Source organism: Lupinus angustifolius, chromosome LG17, assembly GCF_001865875.1.
Source record: "Lupinus angustifolius cultivar Tanjil chromosome LG17, LupAngTanjil_v1.0, whole genome shotgun sequence".
NCBI classification, from domain to species: domain Eukaryota; kingdom Viridiplantae; phylum Streptophyta; class Magnoliopsida; order Fabales; family Fabaceae; genus Lupinus; species Lupinus angustifolius.
The window spans coordinates 2,744,140-2,755,493 of record NC_032025.1 but is presented as its reverse complement, the minus strand read 5'-3'; the positions used below and the strand labels follow the sequence as shown (position 1 = coordinate 2,755,493).

Genomic DNA, 11,354 nt, shown 5'->3' with positions numbered 1-11,354 from the left:
GTCAAATATGTGTTATTTATTATGAAATAATAATAAAGTATATGATACATGATCTTAAAATAATAATAAATATATATAAAAATTTAACTAAAAAATAAATATATAAATTTGCGGGCACTCGTGGGGCGGGTATCACAAAACTCACTCTTGCTCATAAGTTATTATTGCAGGTACTCATTATGGGTATTTCCACAGGTACCTGCGGGTCGAGTTTTTTTGTCATCCCTACTATCACCATACACTTCTTCTAACACTTCAACCTTTTTCTATCTTACTGTATTCCTTTTTCAGCACATCACAAAACATATTTTTTAATTTCCTTTTCCCAACATCACCACACCAAAAAAATGCAAATATGACGTGGGAGAAACATTTTCCATATTTTTAATAAATAACATTTAATGTATAAAAAAAGGTTATATATTATATATAAATTAAAAGATTGTGATGGGTTTTGTAACATGAAGATAAAAGAATATAAATAATATTATAAGAGTGAGGATTTACTTACATCCTAGCCAACAATTTTATGAAATTTAATAGTTTAGATCTATTCAGTAATTCAAACAATTGAATTTTCCTAGAATTAACGGCTAATATGAAGAATAAATTTAAATGGAGTAAGTAGATCACTTCTTATCACCATAACTTAAGGAAACTAATACTTGGAAATCGATTCTCAAAGATGAAGTTTAAGATTGAAAAGAGTTTGGGGATTAGGAGTTTTAAGTGGTATTGATATACTATCCAATCTGATAAGGTAAGTTTAAAGCCGTCAAATGATGAGTGATATGAAACATAAAATATTGATTTTTATTATAATTTTCAGAATAACAACTTGTGAAAATATCATTATTACATATACCTATTTAAATATAATATTAATAGTATTTTTTCTCCAACTTTCATGATACATGATACTAATATGTTCATAAATAAAAAAACTAGGTGACACATGTTAGCAAACAAAAAATATATATTAAAAGAAATAATAAAGAAACATGAACCGCAGTAAGATAATAAGTTACTATATTTTTAATAAATATAAAATGAATAAAATAATATATAATTATATTATTTATAAAAAATAATAATGAATAGTATATTATTTTATTACAGTTTAATAATGACAATATGAATATGAAATGAATAAAATAATATATACATTAAATGAATATTTCTTTAAAGGAAATGAGTACTGGCCTCCAAAATGGATGAACAACTTAGCAAGATATAGCACATCCATAGTCTTGTCGCAATTAATAAATGATTGAATTTTGTAAGTATGATTTAGAACGTTTAATCATTATCATGAATATAAAAATACTTTAGATGCGAAGTTCTTTTTAATAATTTATATTCGTGGAAAAATATATTTATCATTGAGATTTTACAAAGTTTTAGATTAGTTGTTAACGGCCTAACAAAATACTTACATGTTTGAGATTAATTATGTATAATATCAAATACATATAGATAAATTTAAGTATTTAAGATCAACCATACAATACAATGAAAAATTGAAGAAGATGCAGACTACATAATTCAAACTCTGTGCATTAAGTGACAAAGTGTTTCATGGATGAGATGGGATAATTATGTATAACTCAAACTTCAACGAAATTTTTATTCCACATCTATAACTTCCACAATGCTACATGAGACTAGCTGTTGGATTATAAATTATTAACAGTAATAAATAAACTCAATGCAGGTAGGATGAAAATATTGAATGGAATAAGTGAACATACACGATAAATTTAAGAGTGAATGTATTATAGAAAAAGTTTGAGCGACTTCTACTATTGAAAATATAATATTATCTCATGTTAAGTGTATTGAGCATACATACACACACACATATACATATATATATATATATATATTTGGAGAAATTTGTTTACACCTAATTTGAATTACACTTATATATATATATATATGAATGTTTTAAGTGAATTTAATATAAAATCTTTTTATATTTACCTATCCTCCATATAGCAAATATTAATTAAGCTTAGATATAAGGATAATATGTAATAAATTAATAGAAAAGGAAGTAATAAAATTAAAACCCAATCTTTTGCAAATGATAAAATAATAAAAAGCAACCAAAATCTTTTATTTTAGTAGCATTTCAAATATAAAAATTAGAAAATGTATATCTCGAATTAATAATCCCAAAAATTTCCCTCCGTCTTATTAAATATCAAATGAATTTTGGAGTTATGCGTTTTGGTTATTTAATTGTGTTTTTATAAATTCATTTCTCTTATTCTCATTCTTCTTATGTTGTGTACAAATTTTCATCAACTTTTATATTTATCTTTTTCATCCACTCAACAATTTAAAATATATTAATAATTAAGAGTAATATTCCAATTGTAAATATTTTATCCAACTTATTTGAGTAAAGAAATATAAAAAATGATATATCATATAAAATTAGTATATAATTTTTCATATATATATATATATATATATCCATACTTTCTATACTATATATAAAATCAAAACTACAAATAATTAACATGACATAATTTTTCACATTCTAAAATTATCCTTTTGCAACTCCTCCAATTAATAACTATCATAAACCTCCAATACATCATTGTTCTTTCACACATTTTCTTATTTTTTTTTCAATTTTATATTTGATTAATCTTCTTATATCTTTGCTCTCTATTGAGTTTTTATGTAACATTTCTTATATTAAATTATTTTTATTTATAGAATATAACAAAATGATACATATCAAAAAAATAAAAATGTGGATCGATAGACACGAAGTGTCGATCGACACACTAGTATATACAGAAGAAGATAAGATATATTATATGAGTTATTAGTGATATATTATGTAATTATATTTTGCATGTGTATGTATAATATATCATTAATAATGATTAAATACGAAGAGATAATAATATAATAATTATATAAGGGAGAGATCTATTCATTCTAATAGTAACTTAAAGAATTTACTTTACTTCTTAGATCTAATAATTTAAATTAATAAGTAACTCTAAACTATTAAATATTTAAACCTATTCTTCAAAGTGAGGGGATTCGCCCTTTTCATTATATAAAACTCATGCATTAGTTCATTCCTTTTTCTAGTATATTTTCCTTATGGAGTTACATTAAGGTGAAGGAATGTATGGGAGGATAGAAAGAGAAAATTAGTAAAAGCATACCTTTTCTCTTCTTCCCAGATTCTTCAATTAATGAATTTTGTGGGGATGCTTTTTGATCCCTCACTTACTGTATATAAAAAACCCACTCATCATTCCAAGTTCTCACTCTCATTCAAACTCTCTCTTCTTCTTCCTCTCCACTCTCTCTTTTCTCTCCCTCCATTCCCTACCATGAATTCTCGAGGACAGCCACGTCAGCAGCCTAATGTTATCATGGGACCCACCTCCTACCCCAACACTATTCCGCTTTCCATTATGGGCCCCACCACCGCCCAGTTTCCTTTCACCTCCATGCCCCTCCAACACCACCACCACCAACAACAACAACCGCAGCAGCCACCTGCTCCGGTATCCAACAACAACCCTTCTTTCCAACCCTTCAACATCAACAACAGTGCCACCCCGTACGAGCACGGTTCCTCTACTGCATTGAAGCCGTGCGTGTTAACTGCCACCGACTCCGGCAAGAAGAAGAGGGGACGACCGAAGAAGCATTCATCTGACAGTGATAGCATTGCTTTGGATTTGGCTGCTCCCGCCAAAACTCAGCACGTGTCTTCTCCTCCTCCTCCTCCTCCTCCTCCTCCTCCCGCCGCCAGCGCCACGCCCTCCGCTGAGCCTACGGCGAAGAAGCATAGGGGAAGACCACCTGGCTCCGGGAAGAAGCAACTCGGTGCGCTTGGTATTCAGTTTCTATATCTGTTGTTTTGATTAATGATCATTGTTGGATTTGAATTGTATTATTTGTGATGACGTGATTGTTTGTTTGTTGTATTCAGGTGCTGCTGCTGGTTTTACTCCTCATATTATTTTGGTGGAGAATGGCGAGGTATGCAATAGAAGCAATGTAGGTAGTATTTGAAAGAAAGCTAAATTGTGATAAGTTTATACAATTCAATGAAGCATAAGTAATAATTACATGAAAATGTTATGATTTATTCACAAGATTTCATATTATGACCCCTTTCCACCAAAGGGGGAAAATCTTATATGATGTTCCATTAACTTTCCATTTAGTGAGTGATATAATGCTGAACTTCTCTGAATTTGAAAGTTTTGTGTTACTTTATAATCTGCTTTAGTAATGCAGATTTATTAACTTGCGATTTTATACCTATTCTGTTTTCGGATGTGGTTTTTGAACTGTTATTTTTAAGTTTCTGTAGCCAATATTGGGGGAGGTTACTATTGTCACGAATCCTTCTATGAAAATGTTTCTATTGTTTGTAGGACATTGCAGCAAAAGTTATGTCCTTTTCTCACGGAGGACTTCGGACAGTTTGCATCCTTTCTGCTCACGGTGCAATCAGCAATGTCACTCTTCGACATACAACAATGTCTGGGGATACTGTCACATATGAGGTACTTTTTAGGTTCTGCATGCTTTTTAAGATCCATTGAATACACATTTATAGATTGTATAGAAGTTTTATATTGAAATTATCTGATGTAATATATCCTTGCTTCATATGCATTTATAATCTTTCTGTGTGTAATCTGAATTTTCCATATCTTCCATGACAAAATATAACTATGCTAAAACATGAAGTTTATCAATATCTTTTATGTGGATTCCTTGTTTCTTTAACTTATATATATTTTATTTATTCTCATTTCTTGCTTGCTTGCTTGCTTGTGTGTGTGTGGGGTGGGTTAAAAACATTGGTAGCACTATTTTATGTGGGATAGTAGAGATGCTGGAAATACAATTCTAAATCTGATATTGGAATTATTCATGTAATAGTGTTTATCCATATTGCTGACCTCACCCAGTGAAAAGGCGTTGTCGTTGTTTATTTGCTGTGTACTATAAGTTGCTATCAAAAGAAAGATCAAATGATTTCTGCATACTCCGTTAGGTTTATTGCCATAATTCTTTTAGATAGCTTTATTCAAATGTGCAAGTTGTTGTCGTGGAAGGAACTGGATCTTATGATAGCATGCTATTAGCTCCATATGGAATCTGTATGCGCTGGTGATTTGAACTGTGAAGAAAAGGTCTTGCAGAATTTGTGGTGCCTGTTACACAATACTACATGTCACATTAGAAGTTTGTCTCTTTTGGCACGTAATGCTAGTCTCACTTTACGAAATCTTTTAATAGGCTTTCTCATTTTCTAAGAAATTGCCATGGTTGCTTAATAACTTAGTTACCATGTAGGAGTGGTGGCTTAGTGACCACTCGAGATGACAATGGTAGGGTTCTAAAGTACCCATCCTCACACCCACATTTTAAAAAAAGACATGCACATGTCCCCATATCTGTGTGAGTAGCAATTTTAACTCTAATTTCCATACACCTTGGGTACCAAATCTGGACCCATTAATAATTTTATGATGATATTTAGAGGAAGAATTGAGAGTAGGAAAATTTGCTACTATAATTATTTTATGATGATATTTTGACGACAAAGCATTTGGATCATTATCATCCAACATTTGCCATCTACATTAGGTATAATACCTCTCTTTTCTTTTGATAAGATAATCTGATCGTAAAATAATTTTCCTCTTGTTTTCAGGATTCTATTGGACTAAAACAATATCTAACTTGAAAGATAAGCCTTTAACTAAAACATGAGTATATTTCTCAATGTGCTGGGTTAGCTCACCACTAGTTGACATTAAAGTGAGTTTGAGACTGGTTGGTTCAGTAGCAAGCCAAGTTTTTGCTGACCCGGCTCAACATTAACGGGTTTGCTCATCAGTAATTTAAAACGGAAAATTTAGAAAATAAAAAACATAAAAAGTCATAGAGGAAAAACCATTTTTTTGTGCAACCTGGGTTCAATATTAAATCAGCCAGGTCAGTTGTTAGTTCTGAAACTAACACTTTCTTCTCGAATCAGCAATGCCTCAACTCAATATGTGGTGAGCTGGTCTGGTTCACAGGTTGCAATCCACTTTGACACATCTAAGGTCTAAACATGGATAATGAGTCCAGGTTTGGGTACATGTGTACCGAGAGGGTTTTGGGTATGAGGATGGACATTAAAGTTACTATCACGTTGGTACAGAAACATGTACGAGTCTTTTTCTAAAATGTTGGTTTAAGTTTTGAGGCTGAATCAAATACGAAATTAAAATTGTCTTGGTGTTTTTATGGTACCCAACAGTATCATTGTATCGAAGATTGATACTGGTCCTTTCTGGACTAGCAATAATTTGGATGATGGTGAAGATGGGTTGAGTACATTTGCGGAGTAAGGTTTCAGTCATCATTATCAGAAATACCACTCTGTAGATTCTCCTTATTCCTAGTCCTTTTAGGTGTTGTTGACCTTCACTGTACCAAAATGTACTCTAAAGAACTTAACTTTAGTGCACAATTTAATTCACATTCGGGTTTTCACTCAGGCCTTGGTTAAAATTTTCTTTTTCACATACAGCTGTTCAGATTTGTGGTTTACTTATATGTAAGTGCCACAGTGTATCAAACTTAGACTTTTGCTTTTCTTGCTTTTGATACATTGCTACTTCCTATGTCTTCCATGCACTCCCCGAGTTGGCAAAGATGTACCTTATAGTTGTTTGCCAATGCTCACATCAATCGGTATACATTGCTTATGTTGGATTTATATAATTTAGATTGAAAATGTCATTATTTTGAGACTGTTGGTTCTTTACAGGGCCTATTTGAAATCATATCTCTGTCAGGTTCAGCATCTGGAAAGAGTAGTGGTTATAACAAAATGGATGGCTTTAGTGTGTCCCTCGCAGGGCCTGATGGCCGAGTTTTGGGTGGCATAGTTGCTGGAACGCTCACGGCAGCATCACAAGTACAGGTATTGCTCTTCTCCAATGGTAGAAAATTTATTGCTTTGAAACATGAACTTTATTGCTGGAACCTACAATGAAATTTGGCTTCAGCCTTTATGTAGATGTTACAGGAGCACGTTGTGTATTTAAGTTCTTGGGTATAGTCTTTTGCACGAAGGCTTATTAAAAGAGCAATGCATTACTTTTTTGACTTCTTTGTAAAATATTAACAGGTCATTATGGGTAGCTTCATTGCTGAGAGCAAAAAATCTATCTCAAACAACTTGAAATCTAGTTCTGCACCGCCTTCACCCCAAGTGTTAACTTTTGGTGCACCTGCAACTTCAACCAGTCCTACCTCTCAAGGGCCTTCATCTGACTCCTCTGATGACAATGATGATGATCCTTTTAATCGGGGATCTGGCTTCTACAATAATGCTACTCAGACCATTCATAATATGCCATTGTACCGTCCCCAGTTATGGGTTAGCCAAACTCAGCAGTGAAGACGCGTTTTTAGATTTAATAATGCTGATGCAGGGTGGGGTATTTGGGTGGTTGTTCAGAATATTGGCTAGAGCTCAAATTCTAAAATGCTAACATGCATTTTTGGATCTGATCATATAAGAGTCTATCTTATGGTATAGATTTATTTCTCTTTATTTTCTGCTGAGTAGGGCTTTTAAATCATAATTAAAACATTGCTATTGATGATAGCTTTTGGTTATATGAGCTTGTTACAAATTTGAATCCTCATGTGTATGTATGAGTTATATTCCCCTCATCTTAGCTGCATATTCATTTTTAAATTTCTTATTTACCTGACATTCACCAATTGCTTACAATTTCTTATTTACCTAAGCACCCGTCTGCACATATCAGACAAAGTTCTCACGTACAACTAAATATATTACATATCACAGCAATGATTAATGAATCATTGTAGCTAAACTCATAATTTAGTTATTTAGCATCTAGTGTCCAAGTTCTGTAAAAGTATGTCATCATGCACTTTCAATGATATGCTATATATTTGTTTGTCACCATATATATGGTGAAATGTTTAAGCTTACATTTAAAATTATGTTGACACATATCCTCATACAAGTCACAATAAAATCAGTCTTCTACTGTTTTAAAAGGTTAATCACTTCCATAAAAGAATCTGTGAACATAGATTTTGAGCCCCAGAGTGAAATAAACCGAAATTAAGTATGCAATTGGTAGATGATGGGAATTATTAGAATTAATTGCCAAAAGTTTGAGTTTGATTGAATTTTTATTACATGTATGAAGTAGTGTGTAAGAAAATGGTGCTATGGTGTCATGTGATAAGAGTTGGTGATATAACATAGATTCGTGTTTTTTTTTTTATATTACAAAAAAATATTCATCGTCATTTTGGTTAAGGAATTAAATCCCCTTTTGGGATGTGTGGTTGTCTCTCCCAACAACAACAAGTGTTATTCTCAGGAATCGAATCATTAATTTTTTATTCACTTTGAGATCTAACTGAGCTTTATACCACTACATCAATATGTTATTGGTATCGTATGCTAATGTGAATAAAGATGGTAATATAGTAGGATATTTTTAAATTGTGTGGGATAATGTAATAGATTTTTGTGTATATTACAACGAACTTGAAAAATTGCTCTCTTTTATAAACTAATTAAGCAGTGTGTATCTACTTTGAGATCTAATTGAGCTTTACACTACTACATCAATATGTTATTGGTATCGTATGCTAATGTGAATAAAGATGGTGATATAGTAGGATATTTTTAAATTGTGTGGGATAATGTAATAGATTTTTGTGTATATTACAACGAACTTGAAAAATTGTTCTCTTTTATAAAGTAATCAAGCAGTGCGTGTATCTATTATTCATTAATTAAAGTGTATATATTTTAATATAGAAAATGATCTAAAGATGGATACATACTTTATTTACTTATTTTAGGCACTGCACAGTCACTTAAACTTTAAAGTTAGCTTTATTCAACTTATCATGTGAAAAATTAGATTAGAGAATATATGATTTTCAAATAACCTGTATGTACCTAGTTCTCCACTCCTCCAGGCTCCAGCTATATATGGTTTATTCGGATGCGTGAAACGACAACTATTTTTTTTGATAAATAAATGTTATTGTCACGCGGGTACTCTATTCAGAATAAGGTTGGTAATCTATGAGTATACGGTTCACTACCAGTACAACATTTTATCACGTGTGTAAATATATAAGTTACATATTTGTTAAATAGTATAAGACTTTCATAAATTTACAAATGATTAAAATGTTAAGAGTTTGATTTCATACTTGTTAAAAATGAATAGTTACAAATCCAAAAAAATTAGTTTCTTACTATAAAAGATATTTTTAGTAGTATAAAAATAAACATGTATTTTGATGCTAAGGTTGGGATACACGAACTTGCCTGTACAAGTGGAGCCTAAACCAGTAGTATTAACCAAAGTGGAGGAACAAATCATGCACCATTCGCCACTTATATATTCTATTGCTGTATATGGTCTGATTTTTAAGGTTATGCATAAATTATTAAATGATGAATTTTTTTATACAATTTGATTGAAAGAACATTATTTAGTGCAGATTGTAAATTGAATTAAAAAACAGAGAAATATATGTGAAAAATATAGTTGAAAATTAAAATATAAATATTTATCGATTTTCCAAAATATCAAAATATTTGGAATAATATTAAAAAAATAAAATATCAAAAGATATGAAATGGATGAAGTAACTCCCTCTATGCCAGACTTGACTTGGAGAACAATTTAATACTTTACTCTTATTTTTTCTCAATTAATAACATAAGGACACTTGTGTTATCCATTCAAATTAATCCATTATACATTTATGATAATTCTTATTTAAAATTATAAAAGGTGTTTTTTTGTATTGAATGGGTACCGTCGGAATCTAGTACTTGGTTGAATTGAAGTGATGTGAAGTCTTGGTTGGAATGTTGTTTGGACTCGCCAGAGGAGATACCTGAAAAGGTTCTCCGACAATTAAGTCACTATATGGTTTTCTAGAGAGATAATAACAATAAATAAGAAAGAAGTTATAGCAAGAGCAACAAGTGCAAGTAATAAATAAGAAAATGAGAATTAATTATACTTCCTATGTAACTATCTTCTATTTATAGAGTTTAGAGCGACTATGTATGTGACATCTGTATATTGGTTAGTACATGGTGGGTATAAATTTAATGCTTTACTATTATTTTTTCTCAATTAATAACATAAGGACACTTGTGTTACCCATTCAAATCAATCCATTATACATTTATGATAATTCTTATTTAAAATTATAAAAGGTGTTTTTTTGTATTAAATGGGTACCGTTGGAATCAAGTGCTCGGTTGAATTGAAGTGATGTGAAGTCTTAGTTGAAATGTTGTTTGGACTCGTCAAGGGAGGTACCTGAAAAGGTTCTCCGACAATTAAGTCAGTATGTGGTTTTCTAGAGAGATAATAAGAGTAAATATGAGAGAAGTTAGAGCAAGAACAACGAGTGCAAGTGAGAATTAATTATACTTCATATGTAATGATCTTCTATTTATAGAGTTTAGAGCGACTATGTACGTGATATCTAGATATTGGTTAGTACATGGTGGGTATAAATTTAATGCTTCACTCTTATTTTTTCCTCAATTAATAACATAAGGACACTTGTGTTACCCATTCAAATTAACCCATTATACATTTATGATAATTCTTATTTCAAATTATAAAAGGTGTTTTTTTGTATTGAATGGGTACCGTTGGAATCAAGTGCTCGGTTGAGTTGAAGTGATGTGAAGTCTTGGTTGGAATGTTGTTTGGACTGGCCAGGCGAAATGTCAATTCGCATTAAAGGCGAGGTAATGACGCATTAATGTCGAGTCAACGACGCATTAATATTGAGTTATGAGTGCATTAATGATGAGTCAAATACATTAATGATGGGTTAGAGACATTTGTGATATCTGAAGTGGATTTTGGTCTGCCCTACATGGGTGAACAAGGGATACTCAATCTGGGTTATGTGTGGGACACGAGCTAGGAACAACCCGAATTTATCCGGGGCGGAACAAAATGTGTGTTCATTGATTTTCGTAATAAAAAATGTGAGACCTAGGATGACAATGGGTACCGGATCTGTGAGTACCTGAAATGGGTCGAGTTTTAGTCCTTGTTTTTGGACCCATAGGTAATGAGACCCGAGATTTTAAGATCCACTGTTGGATGAGTCTTGGTCTGGACAATGAGGTACCCAGACAAATGAGTACCCGGACATGCTATTCATTCCTATATATATTGGAGGAGATCCACTTACTCTACGAGTAGATTTAAACAACTTACTCCAAATCTTAACCATTAATTCTAGGG

At 31.6% G+C, this 11,354-nt stretch overlaps 1 protein-coding gene across 1 annotated transcript; it reads left to right on the top strand.

The window, feature by feature from the left end:
• On the top strand, nt 3,189-7,717 carry LOC109331997 (AT-hook motif nuclear-localized protein 8-like). The gene is made up of 5 exons (XM_019566831.1): nt 3,189-3,876; nt 3,974-4,023; nt 4,425-4,556; nt 6,824-6,979; nt 7,187-7,717. The coding sequence occupies exons 1-5, from the start codon at nt 3,225-3,227 to the stop codon at nt 7,457-7,459; spliced, it is 1,263 nt and encodes a 420-aa protein (XP_019422376.1). The 5' UTR covers nt 3,189-3,224; the 3' UTR covers nt 7,460-7,717.

What these genes read in the sequence shown, in the direction of transcription:
- LOC109331997 (XM_019566831.1), top strand. Translation starts at nt 3,225, where the DNA reads ATGAATTTTGTGGGGATGCTTTTTGATCCCTCACTTACTGTATATAAA. An exon ending in TTTTGGTGGAGAATGGCGAG is followed by an intron (nt 4,024 to 4,424) that starts GTATGCAATAGA and finishes TATTGTTTGTAG; the next exon opens with GACATTGCAGCAAAAGTTAT. An exon ending in CGGCAGCATCACAAGTACAG is followed by an intron (nt 6,980 to 7,186) that starts GTATTGCTCTTC and finishes AAATATTAACAG; the next exon opens with GTCATTATGGGTAGCTTCAT.